This window comes from Microtus pennsylvanicus, chromosome 20 (genome assembly GCF_037038515.1).
Source record: "Microtus pennsylvanicus isolate mMicPen1 chromosome 20, mMicPen1.hap1, whole genome shotgun sequence".
Taxonomy (NCBI): domain Eukaryota; kingdom Metazoa; phylum Chordata; class Mammalia; order Rodentia; family Cricetidae; genus Microtus; species Microtus pennsylvanicus.
This window is the reverse complement of record NC_134598.1, coordinates 23,044,035-23,067,641: the sequence shown is the minus strand read 5'-3', so window position 1 is coordinate 23,067,641 and position 23,607 is coordinate 23,044,035. Positions and strand designations below refer to the sequence as shown.

The window sequence follows — 23,607 nt, the reverse complement described above, 5'->3', positions numbered from 1 at the left end:
GTATATGAGAATTCCTTTTCTCAATAATTTCACCAGTATTCGTTGTGATTTTTTTTTGATAACTGCTCTGAGGACTTGTAAGATGAATAACAAATAATATCGTTTTAATTTTTTCTGTTATAGCTAATATGTTTAGCCTTTGAATGTGTTTGTGGTTCATCTTTAGAGAAATTGCTGTTCATTTCTTCAGTCCATGTATTTTGTGCTTTTATTCTTCTTTCTTTTTTTCAAAATACAAAATACTTTAATTGTGGTGGAATAGTCCATCTGAAAATGATTTGTAGACAGGGAATTCCTAAAAATAATCTTTCTTCTGAACCAATGAATTTATTCTTCTTTTTTAGTAGTTAAATTTATTTGTGTATTTTGGATATTCAGGATGACTAGCAAACTTTTATGTATAGGCTTTCTATTCATTTGTTTCTTTTCTTGTACAAAAGTTGTTTAATTTCATGATACCTAATGTTTCAGTTGTTAGCATCATTTTCAGCAAATGCAGTCCTAATCAGAAAGTCTTTAAACATTCCTATAATTTCATGTGTGTTCTTGACTTTTTTCTCTAACAATTTCAGTAATTGTGAAAATTATCAAATAACCAAAGGAACATAGGAATGTTAGATTTAGATAAGATAAGGGTGCACTTGATTTTTTTTATCTAAAGCATGTGTTTTCTTTTTTGTTTCTTGCATTTTTTACCAATAATAGATTCGTCTCTCATACAATACTCCACTTCTTCCATCTCCCCTACCACCTAGTCTCCTCCCAGACTCACTCCCCCTCCATTGCTCTTTACAAAAGAACAGGCCTCCAAGGGAGAACAAATAAACAACACAAAATAAGGTGCAATAAGATAAGGCAAATGTCCTGATCACAAGGCTGGACAAGGCAGTACAAGAGGAATAAAAGAAGTTTTTCATAAAGCACATTCTAACCACAGTTTCCCCTCCCCCAGCTCTGTCCTGCCCCTTCCCATTCCCCCACATATCCATCTCCACTCTTTTTGAGGGAGGGAGGGAGGGAGAGAGAGAGAGAGAGAGAGAGAGAGAGAGAGAGAGAGAGAGAGAGAAAGAGAGAGAAACAGACCAAAAAGGTGTTTCATTCTGTTTTTTCCTTTGAAATTGATTTTTCTTAAGATTGAAAACTGACTTTCTATAATTCAGTAATTTCTTCTTTTGCATTCTTTTAAGCTAAAATGTTTATTCTTTCCGTTGTTTATTTTCTTTATTCTAGCTGACTAAGTTACTTCATTGGTCAGAAATATTTGCATACATATATATCGTGTTTTGTGTTTATTGCAATAAATCAGTATTTGCATTCACAAGTTTTAACAAAATTAACAAATATCATTTATTTAATAATACACTTTATCATTCCCGGATCTTTGAAATAATAATCAACACCATATGGTTGTATATTTTGCTTAGCAACTCTGAATTGTATTTCAGTCTTTAGTTACTCAATACCATCAGTCTAGGCCCTGGGAAGGAGAACATGATTTAAGGAATAAAAGCTTATGCTAGCATATTTGTTTGCAGTAGCTCTGGTCATTACTGTTGAATAGAAGCATCTCAGGCTCTTGCTCTTGGTTAATACTGGTTGTATGTGTTCTGCAGGCTGTGCAGGGCACTGGCTTGGCATTCATTGCCTTTACAGAAGCTATGACTCATTTTCCTGCATCTCCGTTCTGGTCAGTGATGTTTTTTCTCATGCTGATAAATCTTGGACTTGGCAGCATGTTTGGAACCATTGAAGGAATCATCACTCCTGTTGTGGACACGTTCAAAGTGAGGAAGGAAATACTCACTGGTGAGATTTTGCTTTTGCTTTTCAGCATCAGCTGTGGCCCATTTTTGTTGCTGAGAGAATAGATACTATAATTAGATTGTATAATCTCTTGGATTGCATTAATATCAATGTGACGATAGATTATAATTTATAAAAATATAATAGTAGGTCTTATTATTTAAGTGTATTAGTTCCTTCAGGAAAAATTGTATTTAATATACGTTACATTTTTATCTTTTCCAAAAAGTAGTTTTTATTGCTATCCTATATTTGTTACTTGTCTTTTGCTATGAAAAAAAGAAAAAAAAACATGTCCAAGATAAGTAATTAAAGAAAGAATCTATTTTGAGTTTACAGTTTAAGAGGGTTAGACAGCCTGAAGTAGCAGGCAGTTTAAGCCGTATGTGAAACCTCACATCTGATCCACACAAAGGGAGTGGAGAAAGCTATTCCCAGCTTCTTCTAATTTTACTCACGTTAAAAGGAGATTGAGACATACAATACAGTCTTTATTTATATTAACTGTCAAAAAGGCAAAAAAAAAAAACAGCTTTAAAATGTGCAGAAAACCACACTATACAAATGTATCTGTAAGGTTTTACAATAACAAGTGTCCCAAAGTTTGTGACTTAAATGTTAAGCAGGAAACATTTCTTCTCAGTTGACGCTTGGATAAGGAGAATACTCATCCCAATAATCGTCACATTGCTTTGCACACTCAAACTATTCAGGCAAGAAAAATATGTAAATATGGATTGGTAGTGAAACTTTTTCTAATTGGATTTTTCATCTTATGTTTTAATGACAATATATTTCAATCATACTTGAGCATTTGTAAGTTTGATAATCCATTAGAAATCACACTAGACTCATTATTGCATTGGTATTTAAACACTATAGAAGCTTATTAAATATAATAATCACCTATGAGTGTGAGCTGCCTGAAAGGTCACTTTTCTATTAAGAGAAATATGGGATGGATATTTATTTTTAAAATTGTCATACAATTGTCCCTCAGTTATTATTTGTACTTGGTAGATGGGATGCCCCAGAATTAAGGAGATGAATTATGTACTATTAAATTTAGAGGTTAACCCTGTGTAACCTACTCCTAACATGTAATTTTCCATAGAATCAGAGAAGCTATTGCCTACAACAAATTATGAAAATTGAAAACTATTGGTTGAATGTAATGATTCACAATAACAGAAAGTCTTGGTTCTATGTAAAGGCTAATTTTACGTTTGTTTATTTTCTTTAGTTATTTGTTGCCTCTTAGCATTTTGTATTGGCCTGATATTCGTGCAGCGCTCTGGAAATTACTTTGTTACAATGTTTGATGATTATTCTGCTACATTGCCTCTGCTAATTGTGGTCATCTTGGAGAATATTGCTGTAAGCTTTGTTTACGGCATAGATAAGTAAGTATACTTGATTGCATGCAGCTGTTTTTTTACCTCTATTTTTGAAAAGTTTGATCAATATTTCATTTAAAGGGGAACAAAATGAAAAGGGATGAATCTTCAGCTATTCAAGTATTTCACAGTCTTTTCTTGATTGAACAGTTTACGGGTGCGTATTTCCTCAGTGCATAAGGGTTGGGAACGGCATACAATTTAAGGGTGCCTAGAGTTCTAAGCCCTGGCTTAATTCTTATTCAAAGGATAACTTACACACTTGAAAAGTATTTGATATGTTCCTAGATCATAAGTTACTCTGACTTGTTATTGTTTCTCACATTTTATATACGATGAGAATACCAAACCCAAGACGCTCCTTATTCTTTTAGAACCTGAACAGTCGCAGATCTGTAACTCACAGATTCCCTCACTTCATTATAAAGCTTGTGTCCTACTTCTTAGGCTGGATTATATTATGAGAAGGGAGAAAAAAAGAGAAAAAGAGAGATAGAGACAGAGAGAGATCATTACACACAGAGAGAGACAAAAACAGAGACAGAGAGACGGAGTTCATGTTTTCTGGTGTCAGAAAGATTTGGGAAAATGACCTAGTCTATTCTGAGATGCATATACATTCACAGCACACAGACTACATATGCAATTAACTGACTTTTCTGTATGTTTACACCCGGTCGCATACTTTCTATGTGTGAAGAATGTGTATTTGATATGAAATGAAATGTCAAGTTCATCTCAATGGATAAGAGAACTTCGAAGTATTTATTCAGTATGTTTTAAAATAATTGTCTCCACCAGATGGAGTGATGAGAGAGTTGTGTAAAGTTTATATGAGATGAAGACTAGAGTCTCTTATGTGACCTAAATACAATAATGGGTATTGAATAAGTATTTTGACTGAGTTGAGACAATCTTAATATTGTCCAAAGCTACAAGGAAGGAAGAATAGGAATTGCTTGTAATAATCACATTTCAGTTAGTGAAAGCAGCAAAAGCAATTTTAAAAGTAAACAAAATCTTGTGTCTTAATTCTGCATGAAAAACTTCTGTATCATCATGAAAATGCATGGGAATTAAGGGGGCTAGAGAGATAGCTTAGTGAGTAAGCACTTTCAGTTAGCACAAAAAATGAAGTTCGGATTCTTAAAACCAATGTAAAAAATGTTGTTTGGGCATGGTGGCTTGCCCATAATCCCTCCATAAAGGAAAGAGAGACTGGAAGTTTCTAGAAGACTGGTTAGCCAAAAAGCATAGCATTCAGTAAGAAACTCTGCATAAACATACTGTGATTATGGAAGACGCATGTCTTAGTTAGGGATACTGTTGCTGTGATCAAACACTATGACTTAAAGCAAGTTGAGGAGGGAGGATTTTAATTTGGTTTACACTTCAGGATCATCGTCCATTACTGGAGAAAGATAGGACAGGTACTCAAGCAGAGCTGACACCTGGAGGCAGGAACTGACGCAGAAGCCATGGGTGAATGCTGTTTTCTGGCTTGCTTCCCATGGCTTATTCATCCCACCTTCTAATACAGAACTCAAAACCAGCAGCCCAGGGATGGCACTATCCACCATGACTGGGCCCTCACCCATTGGTCATTAAATGAGAAAATGCCTTACATCTGGGTCTCATAGAGACAATTCCTCAACTAAGGGTCCTTCCTCTGATGACACTAGCTTGTTTCAAGTTGGCACAAAACTGGCTAGAATAACATGCAATGTCAATCCCAGGGCAACACACTCACATACATACATGCATGCATGCATGCATCCGTCCATCCATGCATTCATCCATCCATACATACATACACATGTATACACAGATATGTAAGCATACATATAAAATTACAATACCTACATATACATATCTATGAAAAATTAAATGCAAATTAAGATAACAAGAGATATCCTTAACACTTGCTAGAATGGATAACAAACATTTCATAATACTAATAATGAATTTTAGCTATTGGCAGTAGCAAATACTGATATGTCAATACCAGCTTATCATTTCTAATATATATGCAACTCTGATATAAAATGTTGATAATGGGGGACATGACTCATAAGTTGGGATCAGAGATATATTGGATTCAGCATCTTTACGTCAGCATTGTTATGAACCTAAAATTGTTCTAAAATTAAAGGTATATGGAGAAATGTTCCCCGATGACTAACATTCACACACTGTTAAGATGGGGGATTGTTTCTCCACGTTTCAAAAGGCACAGTGTGCTAACTTTACAGGTATAAATTTGATTTATATCTTGATTACAAAACCAAGTTTCTTAATGTGTTACCTAAAAACCATTGAATCCTAACCTTTACTGTGATAGAATCTGATATTGTTACTAGACTTCTCTCTCAATTAATAATTTATCAATATAGTTATTAATAAGTTATCAATTTAGATTTACATTTAAGTAGTTTATTATTTGAAGCCTTCTTCAAATAATATGATTATTATATATATGATTATTATATAATATATATGATTATTATATTATTATATAATATGATTGAGAATATGATTTTTTTAATGGTAGTGTTTCTAACCAATCATAACAACAGGAGGAAAAGTAATGCCAACTATAGCTTCATTTGTTGAATTCCTATTGTGTAAGAAATCATATGTTCTGCATAAGTCAATATGATTTTAACAATAATCTTTCAAGTTAGATATAGTAGTTTTTGAAGTACCAAAAATGAAATTCAAAGAAAGAAAGATGTATGTTAAAAGATGGCAGAATTGTCATTTGGAATAAGACAGCTTGATTTCAAAGGTCACAATTTATCTAAAGTTCTAGGATGGAAACTCTCACACAAGAAATTTCCAATTTAATTAGTTTTCCCTTTACATCGTTGAGCAGCATTGAATACTTCCTGCTCAGCTCCAATGATTTTATGATTTCATAAGCTCAGTAACCTAATATACTTCTACCTGAATCTCCACTAATACCTTTGAAAGATGGCAGGCAATTGAGAGTAGACAATCTAAATCCAAACTTTTGTCATAGCAAACAGTTTAGCACAGAGAAAGAAAATATTCAATTATACTAACTCAGTGTTATTAAGAAATATGAATACAAATGTAAAAGGAGTATTCTTAAAGCCTGGAGATGATGGCCACATAGTTCTTTGTTCCTTTGAGTTCTTCTTCTTTTTTTTTTTAATTTCTTTACTGGTTTTAATAGTGAAACCAAAGACTTCCAGTCTTTGACAAGAGAATCCCCCCACCATGAACCTTCATGAAAGGTTAAGATAAGCCATTGTTACCTAAAAGACCTGTATAGTGTCCCTTATATGGGGGAGGGCAGTAGAAAACATGCAACTAGGTTTCTGACACCTTCTTTAATCTCTTTAGTTCATTGAAGCAAAGCGTGCCATGCTATTTTGAAGATGTGGCCTAATCTCAAATGAGTATCTTGGGTCCCATCCCTCACTGCAAGGGCTGCAAAGAGCTTAGAACACAGTAAGATCTTTAGTGAGGGAGTTAACAAGTTTCTGAAAGCAGCAGCAAACTAATGCGTCCTTCTAAAATTAAACTCTGTTCTGAATAAAAATAATGAGAAGATAATTAAGTTAGAAAGATAGACATAAGCAGAGCCTGTCTGAATGGAAGAAGAGAAAAATGAGAGGAGGAGAGACCATAGGTCCGAGACAAAACAAAGACAACCATTGATCATTTTGCAAGCATGGAGCTGTCCTCATTCTTTCCTCCTGAAAATTCGGGAAAATTGATTCCTTTTAAGTGTAGTCAAGTCTTAAGGAAAACAAGTCATTTCAAAAGAAAGAAAATGAGGAAATGAGTCATACAGCAAGCCATTAAAATAGAATTTTCACAAGATACTTCAGTAAAGTTTTAGAATTGACAGATATTTCAAAAGGATGCAATTGTGGAATTATTTTAATTTTCAAAAATATGAAAGAGGAGAAAAGTAGATGTAAAAGCAGAAGTATTGGGATTCAAAAAATAATTGTGTGTAAAACTTTAATATGTTATAAATGCGGCCCCAAAATAAAAGGAACATTTAAAAAAGCAAAGTAGTTAATTATTTAAGAATGGAAGAAAACCCTGACTACTCTTTGGACTGGAGAGGGAAGGGGAAAGGAGTGGGGGAGGGGGAAAAGGGTGGGAGGAGGGGGCGAAGGGTGGGAGGAGGGGGAGGGAAATGGGAGGCTGGGAGGAGGTGGAAACTTGTTTCTTTTTTTCTCCTTTTCTCAATTAAAAAAAAAAAAAGAGCACTGGCTGCTCTTCCAGAGGACGTGGGTTCAATTCCCAACACCCACATGGCAGTTTACAGTTTAGGATCTGTGAATCCTAAAAATCAATGTATATAAAATAAAAATAAATGCATTATTTTTTTTTAAAAAAAGAAAGAATGGAAATAATTTTTTATTTTTTATAAAATCAAATAAATATAATGAATACATTAATATATCAAACATACCACACAAAACAATACTGAAGGAACTGACCTGAAATAAGTGATAATGTGATTATTGAAAGAGTAGGCAGAGTTCTTCAAAACCAGATGTTATAGCTAATACCAGGTCTCTAAGTTATTAGTACAAGAAAATATATTGAGCATCATACTAAAACAAACCTTATTTTGACAAATCAAAATAATATTTAATTGAAAACTCTGCTCATCAACAGGCATTTTTATATATTATTTGTTAACTATATATGTTTATAATCAAGAAAAGAAAACATAATTTTGAATATAGCTAAACTGTCATTCAAGTATAGTGCTTGTTGACAGTTAAAGATCATCAATGCAGGGACTAATGGGTAGCAGTAAGATTCATTGTTCTTTATCTAAGTATTTGTTATTTCACTATATTTTTTATTTATGGGTGTGTGTGGAATACATATTCCAGTATACTCAGGAGGTCAGAGAACTATTTTCAAGTGTGATTCTGTCTTTACACTATGGAGTTTCTGGCCATCTAACTCAGGTCACAGGCTTGGTTGCCAGGGCCTTCTTCATCCACTGAGTTATCATAGTGGCCCCAAGATTCACTTTTAGCTGAATTCAAAGGGAGATGACTGTTTTTACAATGGCCGTATACTGTTACCATGTTGATACTGAATATCCTCCCTTATAAATTATACTACTGTAACCAGACATCCCCACCTCCCACTCCGGTCCAGTGAAGTTCTAACCGTGATTCTGGTTCCATAGCTAGTTTATGAGTAGTAAGGAAATCAGATGTCTTCGTGAACCAGAAAATGGAGGTAGCCACAGGTAATTGTCCCTGGGAAACTACAAAAACAAGTAAAGAGACAATCCTAGGGGAGAGGCTTGAAGACTCAGATTGGAATTGAGAGATATTTGAATGAATTGCAAAATAAGAATATTCTTTCAATTATGATATTACTCAGAAAAACAAACAGCGAGCATTCTAGAAAATTTAAACACCCACTGGTGGTATTCTGGGATAGCATAGAATCACTATAATTTTTGTAAAAGGTTATTCAGGGTGTTTAACATAACAACAAATTTTGCAGTCATATTCTAGATTATCATCCGTAGTACACTTCAATAATTGGTTAGGGGTTTATGCTAAACATACTGATAACAGCTTCAATTTATTTCATAAGTAAATATTCATTCTCTACTTCATCTTTCATTTTGAATTGGTGTGTGTTTGTATGTATGCATCTATGTGAAGGCAAGGTTGTCTGTTTATGTACCCCTGGAAACCATAGGATAACATTCTGTTCTCGTCTTCTGTTGCCTTCTATCTTAATTTTTGGAAACGGTCTCTCCCTTTCTGTGTCAGCTGGACTGACTGGCAAGTGAGCTCCTGTGATTTGTTAGTCTCCTTTCCTTAGCACTGAGGTTGATATGCACACTGATGTGCCTCCGCTTTTTATACGGGTGCTGGAATCTGAACTTAAGCCCTCACGCTCGAATGGAGCGCACTTAGCCCACAGAACTACCCCTCTATCCATTGAATTTGTGATCAGTGCAACACATACTAAGGTGTTATATCTAGATTTCTATCAGATTAGTAAGGTAATGTCATATGATGGAGGAATAATTAAATGTTTTCTTTTCCCCAGGTTTATAGAAGACCTAACGGATATGTTAGGCTTTGCTCCGAGCAGATATTACTATTATATGTGGAAATACATTTCCCCTTTAATGCTACTAACATTGCTTATCGCTAGCATTGTGAATATGGGATTAAGTCCTCCTGGCTATAACGCATGGATTGAGGAGAAGGTAAAATGCAAAATAAAGAAGTTGGTTTTTTTTTCTTTTTTTGAATTTTTAATTTTTTTAAAACAAAACAAACTGTCATTCTTTATTACACATACCAATCCAAGTTCCCACTCCCTCCAGCTTATTTGAAGTAAAAAAATGTCACGCTAGAAATCTTTGTATTTTATTTACTTTATAGTATTATATGATTTGTTTATTTATTTATCTCTTTTGAAAGATGCTACTTTGGTTTGGGGTTAATAGCATTTATAATTTGCACCTCATACAGCTATGATGTTTATACACTGTAAACTTCTTTAGCAAATGACACTCAAAAAGCCTTCTATTTATTAAACCAGATCTCTTCATTTTATCATTGAAGAACAGTGGTTTCATGGCTTTTGACTCTAGGAAGCATAGTAAAGCTCCAAAAATATATATCTGTAGAAATTCGTTAAATATAAGCTACTCACAATGCTTAAAATATATATTAGCAATACAGACATAATTTAAATAAATATTAAATCAAGACTTTATGACAATTGTTTTCTATTAGCAAGTGACTATGGAAGGTATGTTTCCAAGTAGTATAGCCACACTGGCTCAAACATGAGGTCTGTGTTGGCTGTTATAGATCAGTGCACTGATTTAAACCCCTCTACGGTCAATAATTCTGCATAATAATAACACATTCACAATGAAAACATAGACCAGCCTGTCTTATTTATCAAACTATGGGACCAGATGTGCTTTGAAATCTCAATTTCAAGATTTTTGAGAGATGGTATGGTACACATATCACATGTCTGTTGCTTAGTAACAACTTAGTGATTGATAGTTTTTCCTAATTATTGTCAATTCTTTTGGTTTTTCCTAAACTAATAGATGTGATAGCATTCAGTTGGGAGATAATTACTTCCCCCCCTCTTCTTCCCCTCTCCCTTTTGTCTTTATCTCCTCCTTGGGTTCCCTCAAGTTTAACGGGGTCAGGGCAGAATTCTAAGAAACAAAAATATTAATGATCAGACTTTTTAATCATTGAGTTTGCTGAATGTCATTTCCATTACTTACTGTCAGTCAAAGCAAGCGAAATGATTATCTGAGAACCTGACTTATAAACCCAAGACCAATATAATGCTTTTATCTGTGCGCATAAGAAGATGGTTGATATTTATCTTTCCTTGGCTTTACCAGGCTTCTGAAGAATTTCTGAGCTACCCGGTGTGGGGAATGGTTGTCTGCTTCTCTCTGATGGCTCTTGCAATACTTCCCGTCCCTGTTGTTTTCGTTGTCCGTCGCTGCAACCTCATAGACGATAGCTCCGGTAACTTGGCCTCTGTGACCTACAAGAGAGGAAGAGTCCTCAAAGAGCCTGTAAACTTGGAAGGAGATGACGCCAGTCTCATTCACGGCAAGATACCAAGCGAAATGTCGTCGCCTAATTTTGGTAAAAATATCTATCGAAAACAAAGTGGTTCCCCGACACTGGACACCGCTCCCAATGGACGCTATGGGATTGGGTATTTGATGGCGGACATGCCAGATATGCCTGAGTCAGACTTGTAGCTGAAATGGCAGCAGCCTGCGGGCGTGGTTCATTTTTATCAATGGATGTTGGTTCTACTATGAGAAGCATTGGGCTTCACTTATCAGAAGGTGATCTCAGGTGTCCACGGCTGTGATCTTTAATCCCAACAGTATAAAGCCGTCTAAGAAGAGCGTTCCTCAGTTTACATTTGCACAGAAATGATTAAAAACAAAGCTGACAGTGACTGAGGTCATATTTTGCCAGGATTTTTTTTTTAAAAAAATAACTATACTTTTGGCATATTTTCAAGTATTTCTATCTCTTTAAAAAGAAAACAGGTGTTACCTCAGTTTCTAATGATTTCTGAATTTAATATTATTGGCAATTTTAAAATCATTGGTATATCTTAAAATGTATAATTTTGCCTTCAGAGCAAGTCCCAGTATTACCTGGAACAGTTGTGAGAGTCCATGCCTTTCTGCATAATTCCATGAATATGTTCTGTAGATAGGCTCTACTTATTTAGGCATTTAATTGAAGAAGACTGCGAAGTATTTTTCTTATGTGACAGCCATATAGAACAAAATATCAAAGAGTGAGTGAGAAGGCACTAATGCTGGATGAATGTTAGATTGGGAGGTGACAGAGGATCGCATGTGACGGCTGTCTGTATATATTGTGTAAAATACGTGGGTGAAAATGACCTAAGAGTGAGTTGCTCCACACTCTCTAGAATGATGCAGACTCTGCATTTTTCTTATGCCGTGTGCCTAAAAACCTACTTAATATTTATTGTGGTTTTGAGATCACTTACAGTATATTTATATAATATACTTACAATGTATAGAGATGCATAATCGGGACTCTAAGTGCTGATTTGAAAACCTGAAGCAAGATAGTATTTGATTTCATATATTTCTGTTTTGCTTCATTTTATGCAAATACAAATCCTTTTTTAAGTGATTGTTAAAACTGTATGGCATTACATTTTAACCTACAAATAAACGAAGTTTAAACAATGGCGTTTGTTTTCCTCGTTGATTTTCCTTGAATCACCTGGACAGGATTGCGCCTCTTGCAATTCGTGAGCAAGGTCGTCTTGCATTTCAGCCAGCACTTGAGCATTTTGTAGTAATCATCACATTTCCAGTGGGATCAACAAAGTCACAGGGCTGCCACCACTTTACAAACAAATAAACAATCGAGTTTATTGATTGATGAGTGGCTCTCATGCAGTTTCAAAGTATGGAAAAAGGCATATAATTTCTAACAAACTGTGTTTAGAGTTGAATGCTTGCTTCATTTTTTTTTCATCTATAGCATTAGATAAAGAATCGGAAACACAATAGAATAATCTGAATGCACAATGCAGTTTTATTAATTATAGTCAGATTCCTTTCCTTCCTTCCTTCCTTCTTTCCTTACTGGATGTTAAACCTATGTGCATATCACATAATCAAGGCAAGTGCGTTACCACTGAGTTATATGCATGCTCAGGCCTGCCCTGTTAATGCCTATGATTTATAAGAGCCCTCTACGTTTAATTTCCATTTCTAATCATTTCCATAACGGCATGTCTATTTTTCTACATTTCTTCTTCTACTCTGTTGCTGGTAATTCATTGTTCTATGCTCAGTTTCCAACTACAATGGTTGTTTTAAAAAGAAAAAAGCTAACACATAAGTGAAAACAAATAATATTTAGCTATCTGTTTCTGGATCTTCTTATTTCTTTGATTTCTTCAGTGTTGTCCCAGATGACAGTCTCCCCCCATTTTCTCTCTCTGTCTCTGCTAAATAATATTTATATTTTATATATAACACTGCTTTTATATATAAAAGTGGTTACTTCTTTTTCTGCTGGTGCTTTGGTGGACACATATGTTGCTCCCATACCTTACAATTTTCTGTAGGGTGTTGCAGCAGAAAGAGCTCTGTGAGGGGCTGATTTCATTTCTCTTCTAGCAAAGTTTATAGTTTGGGATCCTACCTTATACAGTAAAACAGATCTCCATCCCTTATTCTCAAACTAATTAAGAATAATGCAGGAAGCGTGTTTTTGACTCAGAGAACAATTTAAATTCATTCTAAGACTCCTGCATGCTGCACGAGAAACATTGGTCTAGAGGTTAGAGCAAAGAGACATGTCCTTTTGTTTTGTATTGTCATGATATCACTTCTTCAGATGTTCTTTTGGGTAGTCTTTGCCCTGATTTCAGCGTTTGTTAAATAAAAATCTGCAAGGTACGGTGGTTTTTACCTGTGCTGCCAGTACTCAGAAGATGAGGCAGGGAATTGCTGCATGTTCAGGTTCAACATAATCCACAAAGTGTGATGTAAGAATGCCTGTACTAAATAGATATCCTGACTCGATATAAATAAGTAAATAAAGATCAACATTACTCCTTATAAATAGCAAGTCAATGTGCCATGACAATTATAATTAAAATATAGATAATATCACATTTCCTTACTAATTCCCTAGTCTTAATTCCCCTTTCCTATATTAATTGCCTGTGAGAACTTTATCTGCTCTCTCCCCAGCTACTTTGGTATTTGCCAACAATAACAAGAAAAGATAATAATTGGAGATAATTGTTCCCTAAAGCTAAAATTTGAATCAATTGACTTTTTTTTTCTTCTAACTCTTCAAGCTTTGTCCTAAATTTACATCTAGGAGTGTCATGGCTAAAGGGATGTCTCTTGGCAGAATGAAAAATGGTAGAATTCTTATCGCAGTACTGAGAATAAAAAGGCTGAGGGAGAAGAGGCCCTCATTGCTGAGGTCAGAGTCTCAGTTTAGGAGGCAGTATCATAATTAGGTGATGGAACATGATGACGTGAGCCGGGCGATGGTGGCGCATGCCATTAATCCCAGCACTTGGGAGGCAGAGGCAGGCGGATCTCTGTGAGTTCGAGACCAGCCTGGTCTACAGAGCTAGTTCCAGGACAGGCTCCAAAGCCACAGAGAAACCCTGTCTCGAAAAAACAAACAAACAAACAAACAAACAGAAAGAGCATGATGACATGAAGATGTATTTGCATTTCTATACGTCTTTGATGTTTACAATATCACATTTGCTCATTATTAGCTTTCTTTTCACTCCTTTTATTTTTTTTATGGGAAACCAATGAATTTATTGGACTTATTTATAGAGCCATGATGAGGGGTTGTTTATTGGAACATGCTTACAGTCTTCCAACTTCACTGCCAAAAGTCCTGCTGGATCATGAATAGCAACATGGAATTTACATCATGCAGATACCAGTCAGTCGGCTTTTCACTTTCTGTCCACTCTAGTTTCTCCCATGATTACGGGCAGTGGGAGGTTGTCAGGAAGATGGATTGGCTACAAACATTAGACCCTCTCTTTTTTCTAGTAGGAAGTGATAACAAACTTTCCAGGTTGCACTTGGCTTTGTGGTAAGGAAGATAATAATGTGCATCACAGGAATACATAGCCATCAAACATAGTTTTTCTTATTCAATAGTGAAATTTTCCCAGTTATTAATAAAATAGTTACATCCCAACAAATCCTAACTTAAACATGTAGGTAAACATTTTATTATTAAAATGTAAAAACTCATCCAATAGCATAATACACTCTTGCTGTAATCAACCACCTTGCTATTTATCTTTCTACCTTACTTTAGAAAATAATCCTATGTGAAACCTCAGGTTTTCACAGTTTTCAGTTGTTTATTTTTTGCTATAGTTAGACTAACCAGATAACTTATTTTCAATATGCGCATGCAGTTAGTTTTAGGATTGGAGTCATGACCGGAAATTAGCATATGTTTCATAATGTTGATCAAAGGCATACATTTTTAATGTATATGGTGATGTTAAATAAGATGTGTATTAATTCTGAGTTTCGTTTTGCTTGATTCTGGCATGACAAATTGAAAGTGCCTAACTTTTTATAAATATCATCATTGTGGAAATTCAAGAATTATATACAAGTATTGCTTTTTATTATGATCATATTATTTTAAGTAACGTTATGGCATAAAATTCAGAGGGATAAAGAAAAATAATTTGGGCATTAACAACCTGCTCTGAATGATTAACTATTACAGAGTTTGTCTGGCAAAACACCGAGTAGCATTTTTTACTCGCACGTTATCATGCCAGTCATCAGAGAAGAGGAAATATTTTTTAGGTGGATGAGCTTTTCTTTTCTTTTAATTGCCTCTGTAACACTATTAAAGAAAGATTTGCATTAGGCAGAGGAACACACTGAAGATTCTGCTTTCCTTTCCTGTGTCCATCACTGGTTAGCTAGGCTTGAGCAGCTTGTCTATCATCTACTGATGAGTTCTCAAGACGGACTTGAATTTTAAAGAGAATGATCACACTAAAATTATACTTTAAAAACAGTCCAGTAATCCCGATTTTCTATACAAATATTGAAAGACGTAGTGACAGCAGTACCTTATTATTGCCCTTATTTGTATCAGACTCGAGTTTTAAAATTAATTTATTTTTATTTGCATGCCTTGGTCATGTGCCCACTTGCATGTCCATGTGAGGGTGTGGGATCCCCTGGAACTGGAATTATAAATAGTTGTTTATTACCATGTGGGTGTTAATTGAATCCAACCCTGTCCTATGGAAAGCAGCCGGTGCTCTTAAACGGTTCTTCAGTCTCTAGGTTTAAATTTTTTGGAACCTCTGCATGTACTATTAAAAATTTTGTGAATATACTATTTTGTGAATATAGTATTTTATAGCTCCTATATTTTAAGAGGTTCTATTTATTTTCAAAGATCATTTATCAAAAATGAGTCATGCTTTATCCATAGTAAGAGACTTACAACAAATACCTAAGATACAAAAAATACATAAGATACAGGGGGAAAACTGGTTCACTTATCTAAGAGTAATTACAAATTTCTATACTAGTGGGCAGAGCTACTACTAAATGATCAATACATTGCATTCATTTTCTTGATATTTTATATTTTATAAAAGTCTATATTTTAATATTTTAAGTTTTATTATATGTGTTTTAGGAGTCAATAAACCTGTTAATATTAGAAGAAAATACTTTTTTAATAAAAATGAAACATTTTCTTTAAAAATTGCATGACTGTGCAGGTACATAAAATAAAAGTTTATTTTTTTTAAAAATGAACAAAAACTAAAAGCACCTTACAGTATTTTATGTAAAAAAAAAAAGAACTATAAAAGCAGAAGGATCATTCTAAGTGTCTCCACTTCTTTGAGGGTCAGCTCTGTATGATAATGCTGACTTTCTTCAGGACAGATCTTGTCTCAGTTCTCTCTGCTAGCACATGGGACAGTTGTTGCTGCTCTTTAATAAAGTCCTCTGAACTCTCAATTAACCCTTCTATTTCCTGTGTTCACTTTTGTGACAATTCTATCCTCTGTCTTTGGTTAGATCCAATCCACATTTCAGTTCTCATTTAGATGGTACTTTCCTTAATGCATCTATTCACTTTGATCACATTCTTTCTCGTCCTTGAAAGAACATTCCTCTCATTATATTAAAATTCTTTCCTAAATTACTCAATGAACTCTCAAAGGTCAGGAATTCTGTTTTGGTCAGAACTGTATTTCCAAAACATTCGTAACATTTAGCATGAAAGGGCGAAACATTATTGAATGAAAGAATAGAAAAAAAAAGGAGATGTTGAAAATATAAGGATAGCTCATATCTGTGTGTTTGCTGTGGATTGAATGTGGTTGGTCATTCCAAATTTCTGTGTTTGAAGCATTTTCCCCCTGTGAAACATGTGAAAGGTTTAAATAGGAACTTACATAAAGCACCGTCCTTGAGGATGTCATCAGAGTCTTCATAGGTCACAATTAATAACTATAAAATAATTAACAACTATAAAAATAATTTTTTGGGGACAGGGTTTTTCTGTGTCGCTCCAGCTGTCCTGGAACTCACTGTAAAGACCAGGATGACCTTGAACTCAGAGATCTCCCTGCTTCTGCCTCCAAAGTGATAGTGCTCAGATCAAAGTGTGGCATTTAGTGTGCCAACACCAACATGCTATTATGTAATTAATTTATAGAATTTCTCCTTGTCTATATTTCAAGATCTGAAGTAAAGATGAGAGTGTTTAAGCATGATGATTTGTTTGAAAGCATAGCAGACTAATAGTATAGCATCATTAGCTCTGAACCTAGAACAATAATGGCACAAAATACATGGTTTCACTCTGACCTTAGCATAATTTTTGTTTGTTTCTGTGTGTGCTGTTGAGGACCAGTCCCAACAACAAAAAAAATTTCTTACCAGTGTAGAGGCATGGGAAAAAATAAAGACACTGTTCACACAACAGTATTGGGAGGGACTTTCAGGGATTATTCAGATCCAGAAATCCACCCTCCTGGTTATTTTTCAAACAGCTTTTATATCAACGTAAACTGGTGGAGAAGATAACAAAAAGCTTCATTACCATTCTGTTTCCTAGGTAGCAGGAATGAGTCAAGTCATATTTACTTGGTCAACACTTGGCCACATAGGCTGAAAACACCTACTCTCCAGGTAACCTTATAGTTACAGTGGAAGGAGCAGAATTATATTAGCATATCCTGACCACCTGTTAGGATGGCTCCGAGTTTGCTTGACTTCAAGAGAAGTCAGGTGACCACCACCCCTGTGGAAGGTGCAAATTGCACCTGTCTCTCAGATTCTCTGACCACCAGACAATGTGGGAATGGGCCTGCATTTTTCCCACCCCTACGGTGTGTGTGTTTATGTGGTTATGTGTACTTATATGTTTATGTGTGAGTGTGTGTGTGTGTGTGTGTGTGTGTGTGTGTATGTGTGTGTATGCATGTATATGGAGGCTATAGGTCCAAGGCAAAGGTTTTGCTCTCTCACTTTCTATTTTACCTATTGAGACAGGAACTCTTGTCGAGCTGAGCTCACTTATTTGGCCACAATGTATGGTCAACAAGCTGTCAGGACACTCCTGTTTCTGCTTTCACAGAGTTGGTATTTTTGCACATGCCACCATACCTGGCCATTGAAAGGGTTGCTGGGGAATTTAACTTTATAGTTGGCTGTAAGTGCTTTATTAACTGAATTATCTCCTCTGTCTCTGGACATTGTCTTATCTTCTGCTTCATCCAGTTTTTTCATCTATGTTAATCAGTTAGAATTTAAGTGCCAAACCAATTATTAATCTGTCCTCAAACACACACACAATGTATGTGTATATATTACATAATAATGTGTAGGTATAATATATATATATGTATGTATATATATTCATATATATTCGAGAGGGTGTCTCACTATATAGTCCGGGGTAGCCTGGAAAAATACTTTGAAGACCTGGTTGCCTAAAAATAATAGAGTTCATCTAGGTTGTTTCCAGGTTCTGTCTATTACAAATAATGCTGCTATGAACATAGTTGAACCAATGTTTTTGTCATATGATAGGGCATCTCTTGGGTATATTCCCAAGAGTAGTATTATTGGATCTTGGGGTAGGTTGATCCCGAATTTCCTGGTTGCACAAGTTTGCATTCCCACCAGTGTGCCCCTTACTCCACAGCCTCTCCAGCAAAGGCTATCATTGGTGTTTTTGATTTTAGCCATTCTGACAGGTGTAAGATGGTATCTCAAAGTTGTTTTGATTTGCATTTCCCTGATCGCTAAGGAGGTTGAGCATGACTTTAAGTGTCTTTTGGCCATTTGAATTTCTTCTGTTGATAATTCTCTGTTCAGTTCAGTGCCCCATTTTTTAATTGGGTTAATTAGGTTGGAAAGAGCCTTGACTCTAGAGGGGTTCCCAGGGGATCAGAGAGATGTACCCAACTAGGTACTTGGGCAGCTGAGGAGAGAGAGCCTGAAATGGCCCGATCCTATAGCCATACTAATGAATATCTTGCATATCACCATAGAAACTTCATCTGGCGATGGATGGAGATAGAGACAGAGACCCACATTGGAGCAATGGACTGAGCTCCCAAGGCCCAAATGAGGAACAGAAGGAGGGAGAACATGAGCAAGGAAGTCAAGACCTCGAGGGGGGCACCCACCCACTGAGACAATGGGGCTGATCGATTAGGAGATCACCAAGGCCAGCTGGACTGGGACTGAAAATGCATGGGATAAAACCAAACTAACTGAATATGGTGGACAATGAGGGCTGCTGAGAAGCCAAGGACAATGGCACTGAGTTTTGACCCTACTGCATGTACTGGCTTTGTGGAAGCCTAGCCGGTTTGGATGTTCACCTTCCTAAACCTGGATGGAGGGGGAAGGACCTTGGACTGCCCACAGGGCAGGGAACCCTGACTGCTCTTTGGACTGGAGAGGGAGAGGAGTGGGGTGGGGGGAAAGGGAGGGAAAAGAGAGGTGGGGAGTAGGCGGAAATTTTTAATTAAAAAATTTTAATAAAGAAAAATAATAATAGAGTTCAGTCTACCTCTGCCTGAGAGCTGAGTTAAAGGTGTGCATTATCATTCCCAGGCTCAAAGCTTAAAGGCTTCACCATTGTGTCTCATTTATTCAAAGACAAGTTTGAAGTAGACCATGCGATAAAGAATATTCTTCAAATACTGTACTAATTACTCTAAGGCAAAAAAGAAAACAACAAATTTTTAAATATATTTCAAATTTATTAAATTAAGTAATAAGACAAAACAATAAAAACAAAAAACCTAAAGAAGAACAAATCATAGTGCTCAGATACTATTTTTCTGTCTCAATTTTGAACTGTACATGTAAAGTTCCTGTCATTTAAGTTTCTTCCAGAAGAGGGCAGTAGCACATTTTCTTATCGCTGGAAGATAGGGTTTATGTTATGTCCCAGTCTAATAATTCAGTACTGAAACTCCTGTTCCGTAAAGCGCTTTATTTTTATTTTGCAATTGTATATTATAAATATTCACTACACTGTAATTTAAAACCTGAGTGCTTTCAGTTCTATGAGAAATAGATAATGATCACTATTATTAATTCTTTTTACTTTTTTCCTTTTATGAAAATTGACTTTTTTCTCACATAATGAAGTCTGATTATGCTTTTTCCTCTCTCTACTTCTCTAGTTCTTACCCACCTCCCCTTTCATGCATATCCACCCCCTTTCTGTGTATCATTAGAAAGCAAACAGCTTTTAAGGCATTACATTATACTATAATATAATATAACAAAAGCTAACCCATCAGCAGAATAAAACAAAATAAACAGATGGAATAGAGCCCAGAAAAATACATGAGAATCAGATATAGACATGATTTCTTCCTTATTCACACATTTAAGAATCCCATGAAACAATAACCTCAAAGCCTTAATATATGTGCAAAAGTCATGTAAAATAAAATGAGTGAAAAATATAAATAAATAAAATAAAATATGGTAGGTGAAAAAAGCTAAAAACATCAGTAACCCTTTTATATATAAATGAAAGGCTGAAAAAGAAATCAGAGAAACAACACCATTCACTATAGCTTCAAATAATATATCTTGATATGTATTTTATAATGTATTTATAAATTTTATAATATAATATATTGAGCTAACTCTAACCAAGCAAGTGAATGACTGGTATGATAAAACTTAAGCCACTGAAGAAAAAAATTGAAGAAGATTTCACATCTTCCATGTTCATAGATCAGCAGAATAAATGTAGCAAAAATGGTCATCCTACCAAAAGCAATCTACAGATTCAATGTAATTCCCATCAAAATTCTGAAACAATTTTGAGTGAATAATGCAATGATAATCTTCAGCTTCATATGGAAATACAGTTTTATTACTTTTTAAAAGAAAATTACAGATATTGAGTAAAACTTTGCCTTCCTAAATGAAAGCAAGTTAAAAGTTAAAGTACATAATAGATTGCTTTTGTAGCTAAAGATTGTGAATATTTTATAAAATAACATTTTCTATTAATCTAAAATAGTTAAAAATATGAATTAAGCATTTTTTTCATTGCTGAAATATTTAATATGTGAGGGTGTCTCTGTGGAAATGTGTATTAGCATGCACATGTGAGTACAAATAATAAAATTCCAGAGACAGAAATTGGGGTTCAACCCAAAAGCCAGAAAAGCAAAGCTGTCAAGCACTCGAGAAGTCTAACCTCTGTCAAGGCTGACTGTAAACTAAGAAGTCTCTCTTTCCTTCCATTATATATACCCTCTAGTGCTGGGATTAAAGGTGTGAGTTCCTAGTACTGGATTAAAGGTGTAGACCACCAACACCTGGATTTATTTCTGAATTGATCTAGTGTAGCTCAAATCCTCAGACTGAATGGGCTATCCTGTCTCTATGAATCCTTAAACTGAATGCAGTCTCTAGAAAATGTCAGACCGAATGCTATGAGCTCCTGTCTCCTCCCGCCTTATAATCCTCTCTCTGCCTAGTCATATCCCTTCCTATCTCCACCTGCCTACTGCTAGGATTAAAAGAATGTGACTCCCAAGTACTGTGATTAAAGGTGTGAGTCACCACCACCTGGCTCTGTTTCTCTTTTAGACTAAATCAATTTCCTGTAGCCTAGAGTGGCTAAAGCCAACGACCTAACAATTGCCCACACACGTACTGAAATGTTTGGAACATTCCATCATCTCCCTCAGTCCTTGTGAATGTTCTCCAAATAGAACTCAGTTATTGAACAGGGGCAAGATAACCCTTAGGTATTGACTCAGTGACTGATGTTTTGACTTAGGCCCTGGGAAAGGGCAAAGTGACCCTCAGATGTTTTCCTTTACCTCATCTGATCTAGCAACTACTCTCCAGCCAATTACTAGTAATAGCCCTTTTGAATAAGCCAATCACAATAGTTAAAGAACAACCTCTAGACACCCCTTCCTTCTGTGGTTTTTCCCTTTAAAAATAGCCTGTACCAGACATTCAGGGTCTTCTAGCCTCCCGACTGCTAGAAGGCCCTGTCATGACAGAATTAATAAAATCCTCATGCTTTTACATCAGCTGTGATATGAGAGATGGTCTCTTGAGGCAACTCCTCCTCCTTGGTGATTGGACGCTAGGGTCCAACAGACTCAGTGTTCTTTTTTTGTTGTTGTTGTTGTTATTGTTGTTGTTTTTCCAGACAGGTTTTCTCCCAGCTAGAACTCAGTTTTCTTTAAGGAGCTGGTACTGGGAGTTTGTCCATGCTTCAGTAAGTATATAAGTAACACAGATTGGATTAGGTATTTGTTTTCTGTTCTTATTCTTTACTTGTGAGGGGCTATGGGGGAGGCCATAAGAGGATGGGTGAGTATCGGAAGTGAATATGATCGACTTGCTTTATGTGAAACCCCCAAATGATCAATAAAAATGTTATGCTGGAAAAAATGTACAACATCTTATATATACAGTTTGCAGGGAGAAAACCGAGAATCAGCAGAAATCTAACACACAATGGGACAAAGTTAGCAGGAAGCTAACCAAGCAATGCTACACAAAGGGAGCACAGAATATCTTAAGTGTGCCACAGACTCAGCAGCCCAGACTGAGGACCACAGACCTTGAGGGTGGGGGGATGGAGTAGGAGGCCTAAACCATAGCTTCTCCAAGTCCCTGGCCCCAAGCAATTACTGGCCTTGCCAAGTATGTGCCTGGTTTTAGAAAAGGAAAAATTCCTTTTCTAATCATCAGTGCCTCCGGCAAAGTCCTAGACAAATCCAACCCTTAACAAACTCATTTAATTCTATTGGATCATAATATCAGTGGTCAAAAATCAAAAGTGTTTTCTTTTTTATCCTGTAAATTCTCTTCAGTCTCCCAAACATCAATGAAAAACTACTGAATTAAGAAAATAAAAATATGCTTGGTCTAAACTTTATTTTTATTGTGGTCTTGTAACAAAGCAATCAAAAATAAAACATTAACAAATATAAAAACGAAACAAAAAACATTATTATAGCCAACTGTCTTATCAGCTGAATGTATCAAGTGCTAATAATGTTCTCAAACATGGCAACATTCATGCAGTTTTCTTAAAATTCTCACTTAGTATGCTTTTCAATTTTCTTCCATAGAAATTAATTTATAAATATTATAGGTATTTGAAAAATATAGAGTATCATGGAAGTAAGTGAAATCACCAGTAATAACATCAGCCAACATACAACGTGGGAAAAAAAGTTAGGTTTCCTCTAAGTTACCCTAACGTTTTTACAGCAGTGTGTTTCATTATTTCATAAGCAAGGCCCTGTAATAACCATAAATGGAGAAATATAGGAAAGACTGGTAAGAATAAACATGACCTAATTGAGTATGGGAAATAATAATTGCAGAGACTTTTTTTTTTGCTTTTTCTTTCCCAAAAATATTCTGTTGACCACACACCATTGGCTTGATAGCCCATCTGTATTCTGTGGTCAATATGGCTGATTTTTGAGAAAATTATAGGATCTACAGTAAATTTGGTTTTATGCTTTATAGAAAACAGTTTATCTAAATCGCCAATGCGTCCCACCCCAAAACACTAACACTATTTACAGGCTTTAAGTCAGGCATGATATGTCCAATTTCTTTATTTACTTTTTATTTCTAACATGATGATATATACTTGCAGTTTTATGTAGACGACAAACCCACATATTTTAAAAACCTCCATGTCAAGAATTACAGTGGAAAAGAACCACGAGGAATGAAATTTGTGTAACAAATTTTGGTTAAACACTATGAGTGCCTCCGGTTGTATATGAATTCAGA

The 23,607-nt window shown here is 35.4% G+C and overlaps 1 protein-coding gene across 1 annotated transcript in view; it reads left to right on the top strand.

The window, feature by feature from the left end:
• Nucleotides 1-11,971, top strand: part of Slc6a15 (solute carrier family 6 member 15) — a 48,285-nt gene extending 36,314 nt beyond the window's left edge. Inside the window, exons 9-12 of the mRNA XM_075954373.1 lie at nucleotides 1,614-1,806; nucleotides 3,047-3,206; nucleotides 9,279-9,441; nucleotides 10,615-11,971. Of these exons, the coding sequence (XP_075810488.1) occupies nucleotides 1,614-1,806; nucleotides 3,047-3,206; nucleotides 9,279-9,441; nucleotides 10,615-10,986 (888 nt within the window). The 3' untranslated portion in view covers nucleotides 10,987-11,971. The remainder of the gene's footprint in view (nucleotides 1-1,613; nucleotides 1,807-3,046; nucleotides 3,207-9,278; nucleotides 9,442-10,614) is intronic.
• The last annotated feature ends 11,636 nt before the right edge of the window (nucleotides 11,972-23,607 follow it).